Raw genomic sequence first — 27,048 nt, 5'->3', positions numbered from 1 at the left:
AAAAATATATGTAGCTACTTTAGTTTATTATTAATTTATTATATATTTGTTCTTGTTCATCTGTTGAAACACCAAGTTCACATTAATTTGATCAAATTAAGCTCTGGCACTGAAAATATTGTTAGCGAGAAACAAGGATCATCCATTTTTGTTAAATTGTTCTGCGATTTTATGTGACAGAACTTGTCATTCTTCAATCAATTCTGTTTTCATCGATTTCATCTTCTACATTCAAAACATTTATTTACAACGATTTTGTTTTAATTCTAATGCAGTATGTACTAAAATTATTGTGGACTGAAGAAAATTATTAAAAAAATGTCACATTTAAATCTTAAAAAATGGAACTTAATTAACAAAAAAGAAACATAATATGAAAATGAATATTTTACAATTGACGAGTCCAACCTAACTAATTTTGTCTTTTGTTTACTAAATAATAGAGGACCAAAAGACCATCGGTTTCTACTCGAGTCCAAGCTTAAAGATAACAGCAAATTAATGACTTAAATTCGTACAATAAATTTGAAATTTAATTGTACTTCTCTTAATTATTAGGACTGAAGAAACTTTAGTACGGCACTTAATTAATTTTGTGTTAAATGATGTACTTTTTAATATCCAATTTTTCACATCGATTCTAATTTAATTAATATATGATTTATTTAAAAATACAAATGCAATTAAATTTCAAAAGTTATATAATTGAAATAAATAAATAAAATCCTAAATTACAATATTAATTTTTTCTTTTTTCATATATAATTTACAATGACCTATATCTATCATAAATCTTAATTAATTGATATTAAATAAGTTGAAAATAAACAGTTTATTAAAATTCAAAATATATGATGACGGAGAAGAATAAAGTAAAATATTACAATAAAGAATAAAATAAAACAAAATGCAAAAAATACAATAAAAAAATAAAAATAATCAAAATTAGACAACACAAAATAAACAAAGAAATTAGGTTACACACGAGCCCAATAGACAAAACACACACACAAACATGTGCGCCTTTTGGCTCACATTCCCTCTAATCTGAGCCGCTCGTCCTGCCACAACGTCCCTTGCAATGCTTTGCTCATTTTGACGGAACAACAAGCTGATAGTGAGTTGCGTTGCTGATGCTCTTAATCGATCCTAAAATTTATAATTTTGAACCATTTTCCTAGTTTCCTTAATTTAATTGTATAACTATTACATGGACATCTTCATAATCACTTTATTCTATCCATAATCCATCTTTGGAATTCATACATCCAATATATAAATATTCTAGGAATTTAATGAGCTGCTATGATCCGAAAAACACGGATACTCCCTTTATTAGATCTTCATATAGTTTTCTAATTTTTGCCTAGGTATTTGAGGTTTTTTACCTACAGATATATTTTATTCCCATAATTTTTATTAATATGCTCCAACTTAGATAAGATGGCCATATAATTTATAGAAAACCAAAAAATTTAAGAGACCTGTGAGTGTTTGATTAACAATCATCAAGATATGCGTGTATAACTGTATATTGGTAATAACAAATTGGTAGTTATAAATCATTGTAATCAGTCCCTTAGCAAATATACCTATTGATTAGAATATTTGTAACATAAAATGTCATGTGCAATGAACTAAGTAAGTTGCGACATGTATTTGTTAATTAATTATTCCTTAAATAGACTATAATTTTAAATAGATTAGTGATAAAAGTATCGGTACAATAGGTGTATTATTTCTTAATGAATTTACATTATTAAGGATTCGTATATATGGTAAACTTAATTAACATAATTACATTGATCTCAAATCTCCTATAATTGGTAAAGATTGATTCTCGTATATCTCATTCCTGATATGGTGCAATCTTCTCCAACACTCCCCTCAAGTTAAGCGATGAGGTTTCCGATGCTCAACTTGCACAATAATTCCCGAAACAGTTTCGAGTTCACTGCCTTTGTAAGGATGTCCGCCAACTGATCTTCAGACTTGACATATGGCATCTCCACTATCTTTGCTTCAATAGTTTCCTTTATGAAAAGACTGTCAACTTCAACATGTTTGGTTCGATCATGCTGAACCGGGTTCTCAGAAATGCTGATGGCTGCCTTGTTATCGCAAAACAATTTGCATGTCTGCGATGAGTACATGCCCAACTCTTTCATAATCCTCCTTAGCCATAGTAGCTCGGTCAATCCACTTTTGATTCCACGAAACTCTGCCTCCGCGCTAGAGTGCTATCACCTTCTGCTTCTTACTTCTCCATGTCACGAGATTACCTCCAACAAAGGTGAAGTACCCTGCCGTTGACTTCCTATCATTTGGATTTCCGGCCAAATCCGCATCAGTAAACCCATGAATTTCCAAGTTCCCATATTTCTCAAACAGAAGTCCATGTTCTGCCGTCCCCTTTAAGTATCAGATGATTCTTAAAGTTGTCTCCCAGTGTTCTTCTTGTGGTGCATGCATAAACTGACTTACAATTCCCACAACATAAGCAATATCTGGCCTAGTATGTGATAAATAAATTAATTTTCCAACCAACCTCTGATATCTCCCCCTGTCGGCAAGTCTCGCGTTTTCTTTCATTTGCAATCCATGATTTTGGACCATTGGAGTGTCTGCGGTTTACAGTCCAACATCCCCACTTCTGCCAATAGGTCGAGGACGTACTTTCTCTGATTTATGAGGATCCCCTTCTTCGACCTTAGCACTTCTATCCCCAGGAAGTATTTAAGGGGTCCTAGATCCTTCATCTCGAATTCATTGAACAAATTATTCCTTAGCTCGACCATCTCTTCTGTATCATCTCCAGTGATAATCATGTTATCTACATATATGATCAGACACGTAATTTTACCTCCTCTTCCTCTCTTCTTAATGAACAGTGTGTGATCGGAATTGCTATGCTTATATTCATATTTCTTCATCACTTCCGTGAATCTCCCGAACCATGCCCTTGGAGATTGTTTGAGCCCGTACAATGTCTTTTTCAGTTGGCACACCTCTCCATCTTGGAACTCACTAGTATAGCTCAGTGGTGGTTCCTGTTGGAACAAATATACTAAAAAGCATTTTTCGAGTTTATTTTGAATTTGATAAATTGTTTGTATATTGTAAGCACTCTTTATTTAATGAGAATAATAAATGTTTTCTTCATACTGTGTATTTTACTTGAATGGGTATTGACCGTATCTAATTATATATTGAATTATATAATTAAAACGCCGGAAAGTAAAATCAGTCTAAGTCTTCTACATTGAAGGTTGGGTCGTGGAACAGGTCATCACAGTAGGTGGCCCAACCGGTACCTTGTAGAAGTAAAACTTTTTCACAACCTAGATAGGCCTTGTCTACCTATCGTGAAAGGTTGTAGTGTCCATCCGAAAGTCGTCTTTACCTTGAGAATGACTAGTGACACTGGTGTGGTATAGCATTGAATGGATCTAAAGTATAGACACGTCTTTGTTGCTATCTACTGTAAGACGATGTCTTGGAGATTTAATATTTCCTAATCTTTGTAATAATATAGGACACACGTTGTTTAATCCTACGCTGCTTTGACTTATCAATAGGTGCGGGTTTTTCGCAATGCAATATTCCTGATATCTTGGGTAGTAGTAGTTAATAACCAATATGGTGTCAGTTTTATTATTACATTGAATCGTGTGCCTGTGTGGTTTGACTATATCCCCAAGAGGTGTTCGAGAGAAGTTCTATTATTCGGAAACCCGGCCGGTTTGGATTTAATCCAAGAATAAATAGAAAAGGAAAAATATATTTTGATATACATCTCGTACTAGACAAACTCTTGGAAATAAAAAGATATTAATTAATTTAAAGTTTATAGCAGACTACAAATAAATTAATGGATATAGAAAGTCTTAGACACGGGAAATAAAATATTAAAGAGGTTAACCCGAATTGCTTGTAATCACGGATTGGATGGGCGGTCAGTATTTCTTCGATAGTGGCACAAGAAATATTCCATTGGCCTTATATTGAATTATGGGTTATAATTTAACTAGTAAAGAAGGTCCAATTGGGGAGGCCCAATCCAAGCCCCATAAATTCCTAACCTAGCCCATCATAAACTCTATAAATAAGGATGTAAGGAGAGGAGACTATATACAACACAAAAACCCTAGCCTCCACACTTGGAATTTTCGACCCTATCTCTCTAATAGAGGAATTCGAAATTCCTCTTTGTGTGTTCTGGTTTTCTTGTCCTCTCCTTCAAAATCCTTATAATTTCTAAAAGATTCTTCCCACAAGGAATTTAGATCTATAGAGTTAAGAGTCATAGGTTAGAAGATCTTTGGTCTTGCATTCACAATCAAGCTTCAAGATCTACACGTGGAGAAGTAGCAAGTCACTTCGATTCTTTGGAGAATCATTATTGTAAGTATTCAACATCATAATTTAATTTAAATTATGTGATTAATTGTGCAATTATATGTCTCTACATGTTCAAGCATGAAATTGAATCGATCCACATAATCACCTAAATAGATTCTTTTGTGGATTTATATGTTTTTGCAATTTCCGCTGCGTTTTCCCCAAAAGTTCCATGAAGACTGGTTTTGGTAGCTCCCCGTGCAAGAAGACATTAGTCACGTCGAACTGGTGAAGTGGCCAATCCTTGTTGGCAGCGATTGAGAACAAGACCCTCACAGTATTAATCTTCGCCACAGGTGAAAAGGTTTCATCATAATCGATTCCATAGGTTTGAGTGTACCCTTTTGCCACAAGTCTGGCCTTGTATCTTTCCACCGTGCCATCTGGTCTCCGCTTTATAGTGAACACCCATCTGCACCCGACTGTCCTTACTCCTTTAGGTAGCTTGCCTTTCACCCATGTATTGTTCCTCATTAGTGCCCTCATTTCAGTAAGCATAGCCTCTCTCCAATGTTTATGTTTCATTGCTTCCTCTGTCGTCTGTGGAATTTCCTCTTCTTCATACAGTGCGGCTTCGAAAGCTCGTGCCATTTTAGCCAAATTTCCTTGCACGAAATTCACTACTCCATAACGGCTCTTCTTTCCAATCTTTTCAGGGGAGTATCTATTTGGTGGCATTCCTTTTGTAGTCCGGTGAGGAAGAATATACTTTCCAGTATCACTGTCAACCATATTATCTTCTTCTGGGGAATCTGTACTCAAGGGGTTAGGAGAAATCGTATTCTCACTAGGATTCGGTTTAGGAATTACCTCGGATATCATTGGAGGAGGACTCGGGGAACGCGGATGAGATGACTCTGGTGGTGAGACTTGTTCGGCTGCAATGACAACTGGTTCTATTGGATCCCCAATCGAAGAGTTTGGAAGTGGCACAACGCAACTTAGATAGTTTGGTGAACTACATGGATCACTCTCCCCCTGACTACTAAGGTGGGTGTGGTAAAAGAATTCAGTTTCTAGGAAGTTAGAGTTCATGGTGGTAATGATTTTTTTTATGAGAGGGTCAAAACATTGGTAACCCTTCTAGTTTATCTCATACCCGACAAAAGCACATTTGGTTGCACAAGGGGATAGTTTAGTTCTCTTTTTTTTTTTGGGATATGGACATAAACGGTACAACCAAAGACTTTAGGTGAAAGGTTTAGGTGTTTGGGAATTTTTGATCATTTTGGAGAGGATATTGATAAGGCTAATTTCATGCATCGGTTATATGGTGAAAAGCGTTATAATTTGCTGGGTCTAACACGTTTCCTAAGCCAGGTGTGTGAAGAAATCGCTAGATCGAGGAAATGCTGAAGGAAACGGTCTAGCAAAGGAATGAAGTGAAGTGAGCAGAATTCAAAAGAAAAGAAGGCGTGACGGAGGGAGTTAGTAGCTGAGGACAACAAAGTCTATCTATACCTCGCTGGCCCCACTCCAACGCCTATATATAGAAGAGCATGCAACGCACAAGGATATCACTTTTCACTCTCTTTTAGCTCACACACATAACACACACTTGGGAATGGGAGATCTGGGGTAGTTCGGGTTACGAAAGGTTCATTTTCTTTGGAAGTTCTCATTTGCAATACCGTCCGCGTGTGGACGAAGATACAATCTCTTTTAATTTCAGTCGTTTTGCACTTTTGCGGTCGAACTTCACTTTCGGGAGTCGATGTGGCTGTTAATGTTACTTGTTATCTTTTCGCTTATGTTGGTTTGTTTTTAGTTGTGATTTTTCAAGTCGATTTACGTAGATCTTGCTATTGAGAGTTTATTTTAACAAGTATTATGCCGATCTCTGTTTTATTTTGATGTTGTGGTACTCGATCTGGGATTCGGTAATAGATCTGTGGTTTATTGACTGATTGGAGGTTGTTGTTTAAATCTGAAGTGATGAAGTGCTTCTGTTGGTTGGAGTTTGTGTTGGACGTTTGGATCCGGAGTGGATTTAGCGTCTGAGGTTGGATTCGAAGTGAGAAAGGGAAGTTGTTAGATGGATTTGAGTTTTCTGCTTGTTTTCTGTTTTACTTCGTCTAGCATTTGCAGATCCGTTTAGTTCTTCGTTATTATGCATCAATTTAATTTAGATTTAGTTTGCTCTGTTCTGATTTCGTTCATGTTGTTTTTCTTATGAGTTTTTACGCAATTTGGTTGAAGAAGATGATGTCGCTGTTAGTTAGTACCCGAGTTAGTTATTCTGCCAGCTTTTCGTCCGTACTCTGCCTTTTCTATCATGGTCCCCACAGTCAGTTGTTTCCTAGGTCTAGGTAATTAGAGTAGTTTTCTTAGATCTGGTGATTGAGCAGTTAATTTTCTTGCAGCGTTCTCTTGTCATTTCGCCTAAGTCTAGCTATTAGCGTAGGAGCTTTAAGATTCCCAAGTCAAGTTTAATTTGTTTTCCTAAACCCAAGAAAAAAATGCGTGGCAGCAGCCAACACCAAAAACAAGTCCAAATCTTTGAACATGATTATTACGCATCCTTCTCTGTGGGATCGATCCCTACATCCCTATACTAGGTTTAGTAAAGTGGTTGAAGGTTTTTGAAAGAAGTGCTCTGTGTGTCCGACGACCAGGATTTCCTGCGACCAACGAGTTCCTAGACCGCGTGATCTAGTGGATTTGCTGGACCAAGGGAACCTGTTTATTTCCTTCTGTGCGCACTGTGAACACACATCCAAAAGCATGTACTTTCAGATATCGAGCGGGGTTTTTTTGTTGAGGATTTTGGTAGGGAGTCGGTTCATGAGGTAGACAGATGTAGCTACAGCTTCAGGCCAGAAATGTTTGGGTACCTTGGATTCGATCATTAGAGCCCATGTGATTTCAAGGATACTTCTATTCTTTCTCTCAGCTACCCTATTCTGTTCGGGTGTATAGGCACAGGACGTTTGATGGATCATTCCCCTATCCTTACAAAATTGGGTCATAGAATCGTTAACAAACTCCCTCCCATTGTCAAACCTAAGAGTTTTGATGGTTGTGTGAAATTGGGTTTGGATCATTTTATAGAATAAGACAAATTTTTCCACAACTTCAGATTTATGTTTCAAAAAATATATCCAGGTCATTCTAGGGTAATCATCCACGAATATCACAAAATATCAAAAATTACCCCCACCAATTGGTGCAGGACCCCACACATTAGCATGTATTAAGGAAAAAATAGAATTCATACGGGTGTTTGTAAGCTTAAAAGACTGTCTGTGGCTCTTGACCAAAACACATGTTTCACAAGAAAACTCGGTAGGAATAGAAATGTTTGGAAAAAAAAGTTTAAAGTAACCAGGAGAAGGGTGTCCTAGTCTTCGGTGCCACAGCCAAATTTCTTGTTTCGTGGTTCTGTGAGCCAGCATCGCATTGCCATATTGAGCTATCTCATCCACATAGTAAAGTCCTCGTTTCTCAGTGCCATGCCCACGAATCCTCCTCGTCTGAATATCCTGTAATATACAAAAAGTGGGATGCATCAGAAGTGTACAGTTCAAATCTCTAGTCACATGACTTATGGACATCAATCTCTGAGATAGTGTAGGAACATGTAGACAATTTAAGAAACATAGAGTAAGAGATATATTGATAGTTCCCGACCCAACAACAGTAATTAATTCCCCATTTGCAGTCCTAACAAATGTATTAGCAACTTCACCATAGCTACTAAAATCATTCATGTCTAGGGTCATAGTATCTGTGGCTCCACAATAAAAAATCCAACCCTTATTGCTCGTTCTATCATCATTATAAATGTGAAATGCAGCGGAAATATTTTCTAACAGTGCAAAGGGGTTGTTTGACACAAAACTGCATATATTTGGGCCATTTCAAGACTTTTCCATATTCTGGGGTTATGTTTGATATTCCATAGGGTCTGGGGGTCTAAATTTAATTGGATGGGGTGCCATTTGTAATAAACGATTCTTATTGGGGTCAAAAGTAGAATAGGGAAAAACACTAGGGTTTGATTTTACCTTTACCTCCAGAGGCGGCGCCGATCGTTTCCTCCGCCCTCTCGGCGAAATTGCTGACTCTACGCACGCCGCCGCTGCCGGTCGAAGCTCCAGCCGGCAATTTCCCCTTGCCTGTCGCCATCTCCCTATTCCCAGTACCAATTTGCCCCGGCTGCCCCTTCTCGTCGACGCTGACCGCAAGCTTTGCCTGAGCTCTCTCTTTCTGTTTCTCCTCCCACCACTCCGGATATCCGATTAGAAATAAACATTCTCCCGGGTGTGTCTCAGTTTTCCACAATGAGAACAGACTAGCCGGGATTTGTCCGGCCTGCTTCCCGATCGGTGAGTGGTTGTGGTGGGTCGTGGTGGTCCGCGCGAGTTGGGGCGTTGGCTCTGGGCAACGAGGCCGTGCCCAATTCTTCCTCCAGTCGACGAATCGGCTGCTCTGCCGTCGTCGTCTCCGGCGGGTGAAGGGGTTGTGTTGATGCTTATCCGGGCAACCTCCCTTTTTACCCAGCCATAGGCTTCTTCAAGCGATGTGTTTGATTCATCCTTGAGGATGTCTCTCCCGATTGAATCATATTCTTGATTCAGCCCTGTTAAAAATTTGATTAGCCGTTTGCTGTTGGAGAATTCCCGGAATTGGTCGACTCCCTAGTCGCAACACGTGATTGGTTGCTTCTGGCAGCGATCAATATTGATCCACAACCCATTTATTTTCCGGTAGTATGTCTCTAGATCGAGATTTCCTTGTCTGATGTTAATTACTTTCTCCTCCAGGTCGTATATGAGATATGGATCCGCCTTACTTTCATAAGTTACCCTTAGGCTGTCCCACAATGCCTTCGAGGTTTGGTGATGCGCAAAATCGGCGATAATACCGTCTTCGATATTGTCGACGATCCATGAGAAAATGACCAGATCGTCCTCCTCCCAGTCGTCATAGCCCTTGCTTCCGGTGGTTGATTTGGCTATGGGGGTCAAGAATTTGGTATATTGTGGCTATGATCATAGGAGGAGGAGGGTCCATGAGACTTATATATTGATTTCAGTTTTCTTTGTACACCGATGTGGGATAGTTCTAATATTGTTTCTTAGTTTCAATTGCCAACACCCTCCCTCGACGATTGGCCCAATTTTTTTTCCGATCGGTTGGACCACTGGCCCAAATTTTAAGCCCAGATATACCGTTGGGTTAGTCATTTTTTTCGGTTTCGGCCCAGATATACTACTGGGCCAGTTAAATTTGACCCACAGTTGGCGACCCACTCTGATACCTTGATAAAAGTATCGGTATAATAGGTGTATTATTTCTCAATGAATTTACATTATACACATAGTATCAATATATAAGGCTAAGGACTAATCTATATGATAAACTTAATTAACATAATTATATTGATCTCAAATCTCCTATTAGTAAAGATTGATTCTCGTATATCTCTTTCCTGATATGGTTCAATCTTCTTCTCCAACAATTAGGTTTTTGGTGCACATAAAATAGCATGCCCGAACCCAATTCCTGTTTTCTTGCTTTTTATTTTATTATTCTTCTTACTTTTCCTTTTTTTTAGGTTTAATATTATTTTTAGTGTGTTTTAGCTCTATTTGAAAGAGAAAATAATTAAGGGAGTTTACTTTCATTATGTAATTTTTGAAAATTTAATTATTTATTTTAATTTTTTAAATATCACAAATTAAATAAATATATAAACCTAAATATCAATGAGGTATATAGTGGGACCTTGGAAAAGCTATGGCTACTCTACTATATTTAATACTCCTACAAATGACAATGAAATGTAAAATTTCAGCATAATATAGTAAAAGATTTTGATTGAATTGAATCTGCAGAAAACTAAATGGACTAATATTACAACATATGAGTAAATCTAGGATATCTTGATTCTCCAAAGACAAAAAATAAAGAAATAGAATAAATCTTGTAAACTATTTTTAATGAGATACACAAATATAAAATTAATTCAAAGGAAATTGCATCTTCTTGACTTGCGTGCCTTTTTCTTCATTTTCGGAGGTCGCAAAACGACCTTTATTGCTGTGTCAAACACAGCCTTCACATTCTGCCACAAATTACACCAAAATAGATAAAACAAAATTTGATTAATCACAAATCTACAACAAAATAAATGGAAAATTAAATTAGTGATCATATTTATTTAATTACCTGCTGAGTTTTGGCACTACACTCTATGTAAGCTACTGCCCCAATCATCTTCTTCAATTCTTCTCCCTGTTTAAAATTTCACAAAATATCAATTTTTAAATACTAATTTTATTGATAAAATTTATGCAGAAAGCTAATGAGATTAATTAACTAATAATATACCTGAGCGTTTGTTATAGGAACTGCAGCTGGATGATCGCTCAGAAACTGCTTATCTTCTCTCAAATCTGTTTCAACATTTTGCAGATTATGTGTTTGTTGAATTGTCACAAAGTGAAAAACTCTAAGTCTAAACATAGAGGCATTTCGATAAAAAGGCAACTTTATATCTTACCCATTTTGGTTCCGACAAGGACAATCGGAACATTTGGAGAATAGTGTCTTAACTCTGGAATCCACTGTGATAAAAAAAAAGAATCATCACAGAGTTGAAAAATATGACCAAAAAAGAATCAAGAAAGAATATTAAACCTTCTTGTAGATGTTTTCATAGCTAGCTTTGCTGATGAGAGAGAACGCCAGTAGAAACACATCAGCTCCTCTATAACTTAGTGGGCGCAGCCTGTTGTAATCTTCTTGCCCTATATGAACCAAACATATAACTACTCATCGTCACCTTTCCTTTTTAGTCTGTCTTATTTCTATATTTAAATCTAAAATTCATCTCTTTTTTCTCCCCTTAAACTACTTTTTTCTATCCATTTAAGACGTTCACCTTTCCTATATTCTTATTTACATACGCATCAATAACCAACCTGCGGTATCCCAGAGGCCGATATTCACAGTGTTTCCATCGACGACGACATTGGCACTAAAGTTGTCAAACACCGTCGGAACATAGTCCTAGAACAAAAATCAAGAAAAGATGATAACTGTTAGGAATTCATGTCGCCATCTAATGAAATGCAGCAGAAATTAGAGACAGGAAACAAATCTCGATACCGTTGGAAAAGTATTGCTAGTGTAAGAAATGAGCATGCACGTCTTCCCGACGGCGCCATCGCCGACCGTCACACACTTGATGAATCTAGCGGTTGTCATTTTTTTTTTAAAAAAAATCTGAATTTATTTTCTTTCTAATTGCTTATGCGCTAACTATATAACTTCCTCCTTGTTTATATATCACAGCCGGTTTGTTTTTACGTATAAAGGGATAATGATTTGTGACATGACTTTTGGGTTTCTTTGAGTTTAAGGACAGAGAGAGACAGATTGGGTGTAACGAAATTAGGTGTGGTGGTGAGTGAGCGTTCGTTGGTTAAGTGTGTAAGAAGCGATGGAGGGAAATAAATGAGGAAAGATAGAAAGGTGATCAAAAGTGGAGGGTTGCTTACACTATAACTAATCTGCCATCATTGTTATTTTTTATGATTTTTGAACAAAGATTCAAGATTTTCTACTTGTGAGTTATCTATTATCATCTTTTTGGGTGAGTCATGATGATTGATGACACCTAAATTTCGAAGCCAATCAACTAGAAGTGGTTGGAAGATTCTTGGGCTCATCAAGGAAGCAAAGCCCATGCTATATTAGATGTTGTTGTCTTAATGGGCCTATTTTGGGATTTTACATGCCCATTACTAGCTAATTCTTTATTATAATGTCCAATGTGTTTTTTTCCCTCTTTATTTTAGTTACTTTAAAAATCTCATTCATAGCCAATAAAAACCTTCATTCAATATAAGAGTTATCAGTCTATCATTGATTTCGAGTTGTGAATAATAATGGAAAAACTATCATTCACGTTAATGACTATTCAAATGTGAGTAATACTGTACATGATAACTATCAGTGCATCATTCTATAACTATCAGTGTATCATTCTCAGTTAAGATTATATTTTTGGTTGTTAATAACAAACTAAAAACATTCATTTATAGTCAATGGTAATTTTGAATTGTTAATTGGGGTATAAAATAGTAAGAGTAGATGTTTTTTTCTACTAGAGTTTTGTTGGTAGCGTCTTTACATATTTGGTACAGTTTGATTAATGAGATTGTACATGGTGCACGTATAATTTCTAGAAGGAATTGGTCCTAATATGGGCTCACATTAATTAACAATGTGTCTCTACCTAAATCCATGGTTTAAAAGAGACTTGACTAATCAACTAGTTATTGAATTAGACAAATTACAGTTGTATATACTGCATTGAAGCTTCGAAAATGCATAACTACACAGGACTAACTCATTTTAATTTCACGAGCAACTAGAAAATTAATGGGCCAGGCTGGGACCCATACAATAAAAATATGATCCCTCAAAAGAGACAGTTGCTTATATACGCTGCCTAATTCATACCATAAATCAGCTTAATTCGGTTACTAAAAATTAATTTGTTCCAATATTAAATCAATTTGAAATTATGTAAAATTAATTTTGCACTAACAAAAGGAATCATAGTATCGTTGGCAAGAGGAGTGATCAATTACTAACAAAAGGAATCATAGTATGGTTAAGACTAAATCTTAACCATTAGATTAGAAGATAATAATGTCACATGAATTATATTTTTTATTAAAAAAATTAATAAATAAAATTAGAGGGTATTAATGTCAGGCCCCTCTCATTAAAATCATCTTAAAACTTTAAATTACGTAAGATTTAAATTATTTTTTGGCAAAAAATATATCAAATTAAAGATAATTTTATAAGGATTCCAACGAGATCTCAATTGCATATGTTCCGACGACGTTCGGATGATGAAATTTGATATTTTTATTTTAGTTTTCGTAATGTTAATAACCAGATTTTTAGCAACAAATACATAAAAAAATCTCAATAAAACCATGTAAAAATCTCAATAAATATGTGTTACGTAATATTTTCTTGTACTAGTGTTGATATTATTATGTCATATTGTTGATATTTGTAATACACTATGTTGATATAAAAAAACATTCACGAAAATTATCATATGATAACATAATGACGATATTACCCTTTTGTTGATATTTTGTCTACTATTTATTGAGATTCGTAAGATTTAATCTCATCCACTCATTTTAAAATCTAAGGGTGGAGATTTAGTCTTAATTTTGGATTAGAGTACTATAAGCATTAAAATATGACCCTTGTTGGCCATATCCAACTGTTCAAAAATATTAGCAACACTAATCTTATTTATAATTAGAATGATAGGGGAGTGTTATATTGCTAACTCATAACTTAATTGCTAACTACAACTAAATAATAGCCATTAGATATTCAAATTAAGTGTTTAAATCATCAATCCCTAAATGTCAATACGATTAACGAAAAACATCAACAAGGCCATATGATTGATTCCAAAAAATATCAATAGAGGTAGGCCTGCTTATTCGGCCGGTTCCGGTTCTACCCGGTCCGGTTGACCGGGTACCCGGTTACAAATTATCATAAATTTGGGAACCGGAACCGGAATCGGATCCGGCCGGTTTCGGTTCCGAACCGGCCGGATAAGAACCGGTCGGTTCCAGTTCCGAACCGGAACCGATTTGTAGTTTCAATTTTAATTTTTTTTAAATAATTCAACATATAGAAATATAACAATTAATAGCGAAAAATTCAAATAAATACAAATCATCAAAATAACAATATTCATAATCTAATATTCCAATACCTAAAAACTATAATTCAATAAATACCTAAAATAATTAATACCTAAAAGTCCAAATAAACACAAAAAATACAAAAAATGCAAATCAACAAGATAACAATATGCATCAACCAATATTTAAATACCTAAAACAATAATTTAATAAATTACTAAAAAAATCTAACACTAAAAATTACAATCTATACACAACAAAATACGAAACCAATATTCTAATAAGGCAATAATATTCAAAAGACCAAAATCTTAATTACTCTATTTTGATTTTAGAAAAAAATCGATATATTAATACATTTAATCATTCACTTTAAACTTAATTTTTTATAATAAAAAAATCTTAATTAATTATGAGTTATTTTTAAAAAATTTCAATTATTTTTGAGTTATCATAGGAGCGAATCAACAAATAATTTTGATCTAATAAAAGGTGCGAAAAATTGAAGATTGATCACAAAAAGTAATACTTTCTTTCCGCAAAGGCAGTAATCACTTTTGCTAATAGGATAATCAAAAATATTTTATGAATAATAAAACAAATGAAATATGCTTAGTTTATTATTTTAATTTATATTTAAATTTTATAATATCTAAAATTGATATGTTATTCGGTTCCGGGTAGAACCGGAACTGGAATTTTCAAAAGCATAAGAACTGGAACCGAAACCGGAACCGGTTTTTCCGGTTCCCGGTTCCTCAATTACCCGACCGGTTCCGGTACCGGGTACCCGAGAACCGGAGAACCGGTTAAGCAAACTACATGTTTAGTTATAACTAACTTTTAAAAGAAATCCCAAAACTTTAAATTCATATAACCTATATCAAACTAAAGATAATTTCATAAGGATTCCAACGATATTCTACATGCATATGTTCCGACGTCAAAATTTGAAAAAAAATTCATTTTTTTTTTATTTTTTCGTACAACAAAAATGTCAACATACTATATAAAATGTGTCAATATAATACATGTAGAATGTCAATATAAGCAATGGGTTAACATTCTTAAAGCATTGTGTTGACATTCTCAAAGCATTTGTGTTGATATTTTCGAAACACTATATTGACATTTTCATCCAAAACCCTAATTTGGAGTTTTTTTTTTTATCTTTTTTGATTTTATTAATATAAACGAAAATTACACGTGGAAAATTGTAGATCACACGTTTTCTAAAATCCTGTGGTCTTAAATTAGTTGTAGTTAGCAATTAAATGATGAATTAACAATTGATCACTCCCCTATAATAATATATAGTATCTTAGAGCATCCGCAATTCGGCTAGCCGATTCGTCGCGCTGGCCGATCGGCTAGCCGAACCATTGCAATCGGCCAGCGCAAAATCGGCGAGCGGATTGGCGTGGGCTCGCCGATCGCTCGTCGCTGGCCGAAACGCTAGCCGATCGGCTAGCCGCCATTGTGGAGGCCCGATCGGCCAGCGATCGGCCAGCGCCGATTTTCGATTTTTTTTTAAATCATATATAAACGCGATTTTCGTTTCATTTTCATTTGCACCACTTGTTTTAACGAGTTTTCTCTCTCTCTAACTTTCTGTTCAAGAGCATCATCGAGTGATGGATCACAACAACGAGTCCAGTCCGGCGACGAGCGGCTCTCAGACTCCCACAGTACCCGTGGGATCTGGATGGGGGCAGATGGGCCCGGGATTTAACATCCCTTGGAATCAGATGATGGGGATGATGGCTGGTGCGCCGGGGGGGGGGGGGCGATGGGGGGAAACCAGGGGGGTATGCCGTGGGGGATGCCGGGCGGCGGGCAGGGGAGCGGCGGGCAGTCAGCGCCCGGGTGGGGGGGTATGCCCCAGATGCAGCAGCAGATGATGGGGATGATGTGGCAGGGGGGGATGCCGGGGGGGTGCAGGGGTCACCGGGAGGGGACGCGGTATATCGGCCCTCGCTTGATTTTTTGACGGCTTCGTCTCACACGTCGACCCCGGTGGAGACGCAGTTCTCTGGCGATGACCTTCTGTCATTGCATGATATGGGGATCGATCTCGGGGACGATGATACTCCCGTTCGAGCGACGCCGGCCGCGCCGAGGAAGAAGACGAGGGGGAAGGGGAAGGGCAAGGCGGTCGGCGAGTCATCGCAGCCCACTGCCACCGGCCGGAGGAAGTGGACGGAGGATGAGTACGCCGCGGTGGCCAAGGGGTGGTTGGAGGTGTGCGACGATCCACTGGTTGCGAACAACCAGCGGGTCGTCAACATGTGGGCGAAGATCAGGGCTGCCTATAAGAACCACTGCCCGCACGGGAAGGACTTCAGCAACGAGGAGGTCCGGAAGGGGTGGGAGCGCACCAGGGCCGCAGTGGGCCGTTTTGCGAATTTGTACGCCAACGCCCTCTGTCAGCTCAGAAGTGTGCAGACTGAGGACGACGCCCGGAGGATAGCCGCGAGTCAGTTCCCCTTGGAGGGGAAGTATAAGGAGTTCACCTTCTGGGAGTGCTTCTTGTTGCTGAAGGACTCGGAGAAGTTCCGGGCGGGGTGCGACGCTGGGTGGCCGAAGAAGCAGCGACTTAACTATAGCGGCGACTACAGCGGCAGCAGCGGCAGATCCCACGACCTCCCCCCGGATGCTGAGGAGTTTCCATCCCCTCCTTCATTTACTGGTCGCCCCAGCCCGGTTGGACAGAAGCGGGTGCAGCGGGCTGCGAGGGGCGGATCCCCCCTATCGCCCCGCGAGGTCCAGTCCTCCGCCCTCCCAGCCGCCCCACTCGAGTACACTCTCCATTCGCGTAACCAAACGCGGGCTCAGATGTTACAGGTCTTTCGAGAGTGGAAGAACGCCACTGACCCCACGGAGAAGAGGATTCTTTACGAGATGCTCGAGAGCATGCGTGCTGATTTAGAGATCGCGAGGTCACGGCTGGGGGGTTCCGACGTGGGCTCAGATACCACGGGTGGCGGCAGCGGCGGCGGCGACGAGGAGGGCGACGGCGACGGCGATGAGGAGTAGAGAGTGGCGGGGCTCGGGTGTTGAAGCCCTTTTTTTTAAAAAAAAAATCATGTATTTTTTTTTTAAATCTTTGTACTTTTTTTTTAATGGAATGGATTATTTTTCCCGTATATGTGTCGTAAATTTAATTCCGTATATCGCAATTTTAATTCTGTAAATGTAGCATATTTTGAATTGTTTTTATTGCGGCTGGCCTATGGCTGGCCTAAATCTGACGTGGCAGGTGGTTTTTTTAGTGTTGCTGACGTGGTAGAGGAGAGAATGGCTGGCCTATTAACCATTGCGGATGCTCTTATAAATAGTTTAACTATTTCCAGCTGTTTTCCACTGTCGCATTTATCTTCGTTTGAAATACAGAAACATATACTCCTTATTATGATCGGAAAATAAATACTATACATTTGCCACATGCATATGTTCTTGCACGATATTAAAAATATAAAGAGTATTATTGTTCGGGCACGAATTTATTGAATAATTAAATAATCACTTAATTATTAAGTAAACTATTATGGTGCCTACTGATAAAATTTACTCTATCCGTCCCATAAAAGTTGAGACAAAACTTTTGGGCACGAAGATTAAGAATTTATATTAAATAAATAGGAGAGATGAAAAAAGTAGGAGAGATAAGAGAGAGTAAAGTAAATAATGGAATAAAGTAAGAGTGATTAGATGTTTTGTCTTTTCCTAAAAAAGGAAATGACTCAACTTTGTTGGGACGGACTAAAAAGGAATTCGACTCAACTTTTATGGGACGGAGGGAGTATTATTGATCATTTTTATCCATATTCAAAGAAAAAAAAATAAAAATAAAAATAACATCGTTTTTGCAATAATCAAAGAAATCATTTTTATACGGAAAGATATTGACATAAATTGAACTTTTTAATAATATTTTTAATTTCCAATGAAAAAAAAATCAAAATTTACCAAATTCCATGATTTTATGAGCTATTAATCTATTATCCCTTTAAGAAAACAGAAGGTGGTAAATTAATAGCTTTGAAAAAAGGTGGATCTTGTTCAAAAATTATAGCCAATCTGACTTGCTGATAAATGAAATGGGACCATATCTGTGTGATATTTAAATTTTATTGCAGTGGTGTTGAAGCATTGTAACAACTAACAAGTCATGTGGCCCTTCATTTATTGAATAATAGTATACGTGTATGACTTGGATAGGTGGCCTTGTTAAAATATTTCCTTTTATTTATGTTACTACTTATAAGGTGAGGCAGATAAATCACAGTATTTAGCAATCATTCAATTTTGATTTTATAGCTCCATATACAGATTTGACAATAAATACGTTATATAGGCTGTGATATACTACAATAAAGACACGAAATGGTGCGTTATATTGCTAACTATTTAAGTTGCTAACTCTGCTAACTCATCAATGCAGTGTATTAAAAATATCAACACGATGACATTAAAATGTCAATGCATAATATCAACACATTATATTGAAGTTCAACAAAATCATGTGTTGTCATTTTAATGTCACTGTGTTGACATTTTTAATACATTGCGTTGATGAGTTAGCAAATTAGCAACTTAAGAAAGTTAGCAATTGATCACACCTCTGTTATGAAATACTCGTTAAAAATATTTGATTCACTAATTAATGTGCTCTTAGTAGTATTCCTTTAGTATTGTAGTATACCAGTAAAAAATAATTAATTTAATAAATTTAATGTCATTAGCAATCCAGAAAAGCACTCCAAATTTAGTTTTGTAAATAATTTACTATAAATTAAAATAACATTTTGGAGGTAAAAGAAATATGAAGAGTATGACAAAAGCAAGAATTTTATGATTGCTAGGATAGTATTGAATATGGTAGCTAGGTTCTTCACTATTTACATGAATTGAGAATGTTTGCTTTCCAATTAACTGTTTTGCTTGTTTCTTCTTTTGTGATGATAAAACTAGAATTCATGATGCACAATGTCTCTTTTTCAGAAATCAAGAATAATCGGAGACTGAAATATGAGATGTATACCAATTGATACTCTTCGAATTCAAATATATATGAATCGTTTGAATTCCTCATAATCTTTCTTCTAAGGATCGATGGGGATCTCTGGGTATTTGTAGGCAGGATTTGAATAATGTTGTCAATTCTACATAGAAAAATGGCCCCTAATTAACTAGGCATATAACATATATAAATGACAATCATTTAGAAATCTCTTATAGTGTAAAAATAGTGAAAATGAAGTTACATCAATAGAGAAAGCGATTTCCATACAATCCTATCACATATTTCATGCAAATGTACATTTTTTTTCATTAAATCTAGTATATAGGAGTATGGCATTATAATATACACGATAGTAGTAAAATATGTGTTGAAACACGTTCCCCTTCAGTCAAACAAATTAAGTATCGATGCAGTTGATTCTGTCGTCGTTTTCCAATATATTTAGTATATTGTAGTGTATTTATTTCTCTCTAAAAATTCACCTCCTACCTTATTCCTGCATATGATATATCCCCTTGTCTATTCAAAATAAAAGGGGCAAATTATATATATATAAAAAAAGCATGAAACTGGGTTAAATTCAACATCGAAAATAAGCTAAAAAGTCCACGAAATTTGGATTTAGTCTCAATTATTATGTGGTGAAAAATTCTAATTGACGAGGGAAATCTCTTTATGACGGACAACATTTTTAATTTATCTATTGGTGATGTATGATTTTTCAGTTGCTATATCACATAAAAAATAAAAAATAAAAGTCAGCATGGGACAATTGATCAGAACAAATCCAAACTTACCGTAGACAACTTCATTTTTCTAACTGATTTTTAAAGTAGCTGGGATAGACCAGAATTTGACCAAAACCAATAATTTTTACTATAGTTTACCCAAAAAAAAAGTGAAATGAAAGAGTATATAATTACTATTGGCCTGCAACAATTATTTAGGGTTTTACAAATACATAACTCGGACAAGGCTGTTTTGTTTCCTTTTCACAGCATGTCTCCATCCCAAAATGTTTCACTACTCTTCCTTCTTCATTTTCTGGCTCTAATCGTGTTCGCACAGCAAACTGCAGAAGCAAAGAGGTTGGCTGAGAATGAGATAAGTAAGAAAAACAGTTCGATCTCTGCATTTTTTGTGTTTGGTGACTCTACTGTCGATGCCGGCAACAACAATTACATTCAAACCATTAGCCGGAGCAACTTCCCGCCCTACGGAAAGGATCTTCCCGACCACATTGCCACCGGAAGGTTTACCAACGGCAAGCTCGTCACCGACTTTTTGTGTAAGTATTATCCTTAGTTACTAACTAAGACATTTCCTCTCCAATTGATATGCCAAATTGCTTATATTTTGGTGGTATAACCCTATTTAGATGGTGTAACTAAGATATCATAAGTTCTTAATTATTATTAGTAGTATTCAGTTTTTATTAGTTGTGTAAATAAAAATTGCAAAGTAGTTAATCTGAATGTGCTCATGAGTGACTAAATTAATTATTACCATGGGTTTTAATTTTACACAATCTAACACACATTACCTTTACCAAAAGAATAGGGCTTTGTTTTAGATATACTCTATCTAAGAACATGTAAAGTCCCTTCCATCTTATTTTTGCCAGAAATTTATATATTTGTGGCAAGAGCCAAATCCGAACACATCTTTATTGCAAAACTAAAAGTCTAAAACTAAGTATTTATTCATTGAAATTCAAGATCTTGCGGAAACCATTTTCACACGTGACATTATATTATTATTATTATTATTATTATTATTATTATTATTATTATTATTATTATTATTATTATTATTATTATTATTATTATTATTAAATTAATAAATAAGGCTAAGTATGTCATTTTTCATATTTTCAATTGTTAGTATGCCTTGAATCAGTATAGTTTGCCGCTAGTCAAACGGGGTCTCGCTGTTTTAGATCTTAATTTTGTACTGGGCCTAACCCGTCGTCTGTGTGCCTATTTATATAGAAGTAGGGTTCATAAATCTGTACTTCGAAAACAATCTGAATACAATCTGTTCTCTGTTTCCTCCTGTGGATGAAGCCAACGCAGCATTGGTAAACCACGTAAATTCCGTGTCTCTTTACATTTCCGTTTATCTCGATTATACAATTGCTCTGATATCAGTTTGTTATGTACAAACCCATCCCACATCGGGAGTCTGAGGGAAGTTGAAAGGTGTATATAATCCTGTCCAACCCCTAATCAGTTTGAGAGGCCTTTTGGGGAGCGACCAAAAAACAAATCCGTGCAAGCTTGACCTAGAGCGTTTGAACATTAATTATGATATAATCTAAATTTTCGCTAATAATTCACGCTAATTTGTTCAACTTCAAGTGCAGCTTCTTATGCTGGGATCAAAGACATGATACCACCCTACTTAGACCCCACTCTTACCGTCGACGACCTCAAAACCGGAGTTTGTTTCGCTTCTGCTGGCACTGGCTTCGACCCCCTCACCGCCCAAATCAATGTCTATCCTTCTCTTCCTCACTCTCAAGCACTTTTTAAAGATTTTAACTTAATTTGGTGGATTTGTGAATCCATGCAGGTTGTAATTCCAATACAGAATCAACTGAAATATTTCAAAGAATACAAATCAAGAATGGAAATGGAGATTGGAAAGGAGAAAACAAGAAGGTTGATAAATAAGGCTTTGTTTGTAATAAGTGCAGGCACAAATGATTTTATGGTAAATTATTATGGGCCCATGCAAACTCGAAGCAGAACCTACAACATTTCAAGCTATCAAGATTTCATATTGCAGCAAGGCCTTGAACTCACTCAGGTACATATTTTTTATTTTTATTTTAGCTACCAAAGTAAAATAAATTTAAATTTAGATATAAAAAGACTGTCAATGGCAGCATATTACTGATTAAAGAGTGTGTACTATCTGTTGTCTGTTGGGTAGGTTAATATTCATATTTATGAGGTGGGGCACTTGAATAAACTTGGTAAATAATTTTAAGAAGGCAAACTTGCTGCCAGAAAAATTATAATGTTTGGTCATTTTCTTGTTCCATAATCAGATTTGAGAGAAATTTATGATATATGGCATACATAAAATACTATGCGGAAAACTGTAGTATTTTTTTTCTACAAAGTTTTGTAAATTTTAATGACCATAATCTAGGGAGTGTATTAGATCAAATGAAATGAATATAAACGGAAGAAAAGAATAAATACCAACTATGTGGAAACAAATCAGATTCAGGAAAAGGTTACAACCAATGCATTAAATCAGAGAAAGTTTTAAATGACACTATACATTTTGGGTAAAGGAAAAGATATCTTTTTGCCACTTAAATTAAAATTATTACTACATTTTCTTTGACTATTTTTGTATACCAAATGATAGTACCCTAGTTTTACGGGGTTTCTATGCCCAATTTGTTAAGAGAGAGAAAAATGTTGCTATAAAATGAATATTCTCTTGAAATAATGAAACCACTATATATTCATAATAATATTAATACAAAAAATACCTCAAGCAATAGCCATAATTTGTTAGTAACATATTATGTGAATATATCAAACACAACATATCATGTTAACGCATTCAAGATGAGTTAGGTGGGGAAAAATAAAAAAAATACTCCCTCCATCCCACATAATTTGTGACACTTTGATCCGACACGAATTTTAAAAAATTTAATAGAAAGTAAGTTGAAAAAGTTGGTGGGATGTGGGTCCTACTTTTAAAGTATTAGTTTTATAATAAAATGTGAGTAAGAATGAGTTAGTGAAATATGAGGTTCACTACCAAAAATGGTAACGTGAAATTATGTGGGACGGCCCAAAAATGGAACATTGGGTCAAATTATGTGGGATGGAGAGAGTAGTAGTATTAGTAGTAGATACTCCCTCCGTCCCCCATTAGCAGTCACAGTTTGACCGGACACGAGTTTTAAGAAATGTAAAGAAAAGTGGGTTGAAAAAGGTAGTGGAATGTGGGGCCCACTTTTTTATATTGGTTTTATAATAAAATGTGAGTGAAGTGAGTTAGTGGAATGTGAGACCTACTACCATTTATGGTAAAAATGAAGTGTGACTCTTAATTGGGGACGGATCAAAATGGAAAAGTGTGACTCTTAATCAGAGACGGAGGGAGTACTATTTTGCAATAATCATATGCAGCTAAGAATGTTAATTAATACATTTATCTCCTCATATCAAGTGAATGCTTTTTATATTTGCCCCAATTACTATAATTATTTGAGATAATGGTAATTAGTTAAGTAGTCAGTGATGCCATTTGGTCCTCAACCGCCCGTTGACCGCCAGTTCAAGACCATTGACCATGGTTTTGGGCCAAATTGTAACGAGAATAGAACACATAGGCGGTCCGGTTCCCATTCCAAAGAGTTGAACCGTGAACCGTCTGATTCCAAGTTAACCCTTGGTTCACAGTTAAAAATTCAAATATATAAAAATATTATACTTTTGCGCTCAGTCTGCCATTAACTATCTCATTTTTTTTTTATTTAAAGATATTTGGCATTACATGTCTCATTCCGGAGCCGGAACTAACGATTCACTGCTACTTGTATTATGGCTATTGGTTGCAGGCGCTACTGAAGATGGGGGCGAAGAAGATCGCCTTGGTGGGATTGCCACCATTCGGATGCGTGCCAGCTGTCATCACACTCAACTCCGACAACGCTCTCACTCACCGCGCCTGCATCCAGCGCTTCTCCGACGTCGCCCGGCGCTACAACACCCTTCTCCAAATCAAAATAGCAGCTCTACAAAAGCAGATCACTCCCTCTGCCAACGTGCTCTACATCGACATATATAACCCCATCGATCGCATGGTTCAAAGCCCCCAACAATTCGGTAATCATCTCATCTCTACCTTGTTTTATTAATGGTGCAAAATCAAAGCAATACAAAGTTAACAAAAAATGCAGGATTTGAAAATGTGAACCTGGGATGCTGCGGGAGCGGAATGGTGGAATTTTTGGTGTTGTGTAATTCATACTCTTCGGTTTGTTCGGATGATTCCAAGTATCTTTTCTGGGATTCCGTACACCCGACTCAAGCTGCTTATTATTCTGTTTATCTCGGCCTTCGTCCGGTTATTGATCGCTTCATGAAGGATTAGCCATAACTTTTTCTAACTCATTGTTTCATATGCATAATAAATTACTTAATTTCTCTTTCTTTATGTATTGGGAGTTCGTTATTCTCTATGCGTAAGGGCAATCGCATGGGGGTGGAGTGGTTGGACCACGCGGCCTTGCCCATATGGGTGCCTAAAAACCTGATTTGACACATGAATAGTACAATTTGTTTGTTTTCTCATTATAGGTCGGATAAGTTAGCTATGCTCCGAAACACTTCCACTCTGATTACTAGCTTCATGTTTAAGATGTAGGCATATTCAAGATGATTAACATATGTATTTATGTAACAATGGAGTGTTTGGTCACATGTCCAAAATGTAAAAAAAATAGATAAATGAGACTTTAGCTAGTAACATGTTCTTACATATTTGAACAAGAAGAGATGACTCAAAAGCTTGATTAATTGAATTGTACTAGTTATTATTATTATTATAGTATAAAACCTTAGAACTTAAACCACTATAAACTACAAACGATTATTCAAAAGTTGGCTCTCATCATCACCTACCCTAAAAAAATAGATGTAGAAACAATTTCATGGTTCAGTTTAGAAGCACCTAGATTTAGAAAAAAAGGGTAGTTGAGACTTGAGATAAAGTTTGGTTTTCCAACCATACCAATCTCATTTATTAAACCCACACGAAAATTCAAACAACCAAACAAACTAAGACACCAACAACTTAAACTCTTTACTTATTTACATGTGACATTGTCGCCTTTATTAAAGACACTTTTTTGTCGTACAACTTAAACTCCATTATAAATTTGAAAAACAGTGTATTCTTTTTGTGTTTATGTTGTGTTCTAAGATGACAACAACATTTTGGATTTTTTTCTTTCCTTTTCTTTTGATCAAACACAAAGCCATTTCAGGTCGAGAGAGTTCAGCGTCGGTTTCATCGATTCTGATCTTTGGCGATTCGACAGCGGACCCCGGGAACAATAACTACATCTACACTCCGTTTAAGAGCGATTTCTCCCCTTATGGAAGAGATTTCTTTAACCACTCAGCAACAGGAAGGTTTACTAATGGTCGCCTTGCTAATGATTTTATTGGTCAGTTAATTGTGTTTATTTTGTTGCATGTGTTTAATTGATTTGAAAAAGGTGTTAATTGTAATGAATCCATGCATGCAGCTAAGTACATTGGATTGAAAGAGATGGTGCCTGCATATCTTGATCCCTCTCTCACCATTGATGAACTGATTAGTGGAGTCAGTTTTGCTTCTGCTGGATCAGGATTTGATCCTCTTACTCCATCCATAAGCGTCTCTCTCTCTCTCTCCCTCCCTCTTTCTCCCTCACTTTTTAAGTTGCTAACCCATCAACGCAGTGTATTAAAAATGTTAACATAATGACATTAAAATATCAACGCCTAATATTAAAATGTCAACAAAATTCTGTGTTGACATATTAATGTCATCATATTAACATTTTAATACACCCCTAGTGAGATAAGCCTTTTTATCTTGTAATTATGAAATAAGGACATTTGCATCTTTTCACTTATTTTCTATTCCCTACGCCCACGAAATAATGTCCGCATTTGTCATTTTGGATCTTCCACGATTTAAAGCCTCATTTACAGTGCTCTTTCTCATTTTGGCTAAGTGGACCCAATGTTTTCTATGTTGAGTTACATATGTTGCTGAGCCCTTAACGGATATGAATTATGATATGATCTCAGAATGTGATCCCCCTGTCGGATCAGCTGAGCCACCTGAAAGAATACCGACAAAAAGTGGAGGCCGTAGTCGGGGAGGCGAAGGCGAAGGAGGTGCTAAGCAACGCCCTTTTCCTAGTAAGCGCAGGCACAAACGACTTCGTCGTCAACTACTTCACCTTACCCATTCGAAGAAGAAGTTACACAATCCCAAGATACATAGATTTCGTCAGCAACGGAGCTACTCAGTTTTTGCAGGTTAGTTTTCATTTCACATATTATAAAAAATCAATATATCATTCAATTTTTGCAGGAATTATTGGATGAAGGAGCTCGAAGGATCGGAGTGGTGGGGCTGCCGCCGATGGGTTGTCTACCGTTGGTGATAACCCTCTTCACCAATCACCCCATCCTTGACCGCGGCTGCAACGAAAAATTCTCCTCCGTAGCTCGAGACTATAACAAGATTCTGCGGAAGGAGCTGGATGCGTTGCAAGTTCGTGTGCGATCCTCGGGAGCTAGAATTGCTTATTTGGATGCTTATACTCCACTCGAGGAGATGATTATAGGCCATAAATACGGTAAATATATTCCCTCTGTCCACAAATAATAGTTTTCTTTTATTTTAGTTGGTCTACTAAAATTATTCATTAACTATTGTTGGGTGTGACTCATTTTCCATCAACTTTTATCCAATCTATCTCAGGTTTTGACGTGGTAAACAGTGGATGTTGTGGGACGGGCATGGTGGAAGCAGCCTTTTTGTGCAACCGAAATTCTCCAGTTTGCGATGATGCATCCAAATATGTGTTTTGGGATTCGATTCATCCTACTCAAAAATCCTACCACCTTGTCTTTCAATCCTTTCGCCCCGCACTCGATTATCTAGTTGGAAATTAGTTGACACAATTACACGATACACCACTGGAACGGGCTGATGATGCTGTAATTATATCGATCATTGCCTTCGGTGCTTGTCATCTAGACTTTTTCTACACAAACCTACATTTTCAATCCTCCATTTCTTACAATTCATATTGAAAAAATGGATCTTATAATCGTATACGGATGAAGTAATAAAATAGTCACCAATTAATGAAAC

The 27,048-nt window shown here is 36.5% G+C and overlaps 3 protein-coding genes across 4 annotated transcripts; 2 read left to right on the top strand and 1 right to left on the bottom strand.

The window, feature by feature from the left end:
- Positions 1–10,208: 10,208 nt before the first annotated feature.
- LOC125201246 (rac-like GTP-binding protein RAC13) lies at positions 10,209–11,675 on the bottom strand. Its single transcript, XM_048099287.2, has 7 exons — positions 11,518–11,675; positions 11,331–11,418; positions 11,047–11,156; positions 10,910–10,973; positions 10,738–10,802; positions 10,576–10,641; positions 10,209–10,471 (listed from the first exon to the last, which is right to left on the bottom strand). Exons 1-7 carry the CDS (start codon positions 11,614–11,616, stop codon positions 10,373–10,375), a joined length of 591 nt encoding a protein of 196 aa, XP_047955244.1. The 5' UTR covers positions 11,617–11,675; the 3' UTR covers positions 10,209–10,372.
- An 8,416-nt stretch (positions 11,676–20,091) lies between these two features.
- On the top strand, positions 20,092–24,324 carry LOC125202730 (GDSL esterase/lipase At5g45960-like). The gene is made up of 5 exons (XM_048101174.2): positions 20,092–20,419; positions 21,497–21,627; positions 21,706–21,942; positions 23,726–23,993; positions 24,068–24,324. Exons 1-5 carry the CDS (start codon positions 20,131–20,133, stop codon positions 24,259–24,261), a joined length of 1,119 nt encoding a protein of 372 aa, XP_047957131.1. The 5' UTR covers positions 20,092–20,130; the 3' UTR covers positions 24,262–24,324.
- A 450-nt stretch (positions 24,325–24,774) lies between these two features.
- LOC125202313 (GDSL esterase/lipase At5g45960-like) lies at positions 24,775–26,962 on the top strand. 2 transcript variants are annotated; one of them, XM_048100689.2, is made up of 5 exons: positions 24,775–25,339; positions 25,421–25,551; positions 25,971–26,204; positions 26,260–26,527; positions 26,653–26,962. In XM_048100689.2, exons 1-5 carry the CDS (start codon positions 25,078–25,080, stop codon positions 26,844–26,846), a joined length of 1,089 nt encoding a protein of 362 aa, XP_047956646.1. In that variant the 5' UTR covers positions 24,775–25,077; the 3' UTR covers positions 26,847–26,962. The 2 variants fall into 2 exon arrangements, with proteins under 2 accessions (XP_047956646.1, XP_088919703.1); XM_089063577.1 differs by having other exon boundaries at positions 25,113–25,304.
- Positions 26,963–27,048: the final 86 nt, after the last annotated feature.

Source organism: Salvia hispanica, chromosome 2 (genome assembly GCF_029641045.1).
Source record: "Salvia hispanica isolate PSC_SH4W2 chromosome 2, Shi_PSC_v1, whole genome shotgun sequence".
NCBI classification, from domain to species: Eukaryota; Viridiplantae; Streptophyta; class Magnoliopsida; order Lamiales; family Lamiaceae; genus Salvia; species Salvia hispanica.
Note: the sequence above shows the minus strand (reverse complement) of the source record. Positions and strands in the feature narration are given on the sequence as shown.

Bases quoted from the DNA above. Each gene is read 5' to 3' on its own strand.
- LOC125202313 (XM_048100689.2), top strand. From the start codon at position 25,078: ATGTTGTGTTCTAAGATGACAACAACATTTTGGATTTTTTTCTTTCCT. The intron at 25,340-25,420 runs GTCAGTTAATTG...CCATGCATGCAG, and splicing joins CCTTGCTAATGATTTTATTG to CTAAGTACATTGGATTGAAA. The intron at 26,205-26,259 runs GTTAGTTTTCAT...CAATTTTTGCAG, and splicing joins GAGCTACTCAGTTTTTGCAG to GAATTATTGGATGAAGGAGC.
- LOC125202730 (XM_048101174.2), top strand. From the start codon at position 20,131: ATGTCTCCATCCCAAAATGTTTCACTACTCTTCCTTCTTCATTTTCTG. The intron at 20,420-21,496 runs GTAAGTATTATC...CTTCAAGTGCAG, and splicing joins GCTCGTCACCGACTTTTTGT to CTTCTTATGCTGGGATCAAA. The intron at 23,994-24,067 runs GTAATCATCTCA...CAAAAAATGCAG, and splicing joins TCAAAGCCCCCAACAATTCG to GATTTGAAAATGTGAACCTG.
- LOC125201246 (XM_048099287.2), bottom strand. From the start codon at position 11,616: ATGACAACCGCTAGATTCATCAAGTGTGTGACGGTCGGCGATGGCGCC. The intron at 11,157-11,330 runs GTTGGTTATTGA...TGGTTCATATAG, and splicing joins CGGCCTCTGGGATACCGCAG to GGCAAGAAGATTACAACAGG. The intron at 10,472-10,575 runs GTAATTAAATAA...AATTTGTGGCAG, and splicing joins GTAGTGCCAAAACTCAGCAG to AATGTGAAGGCTGTGTTTGA.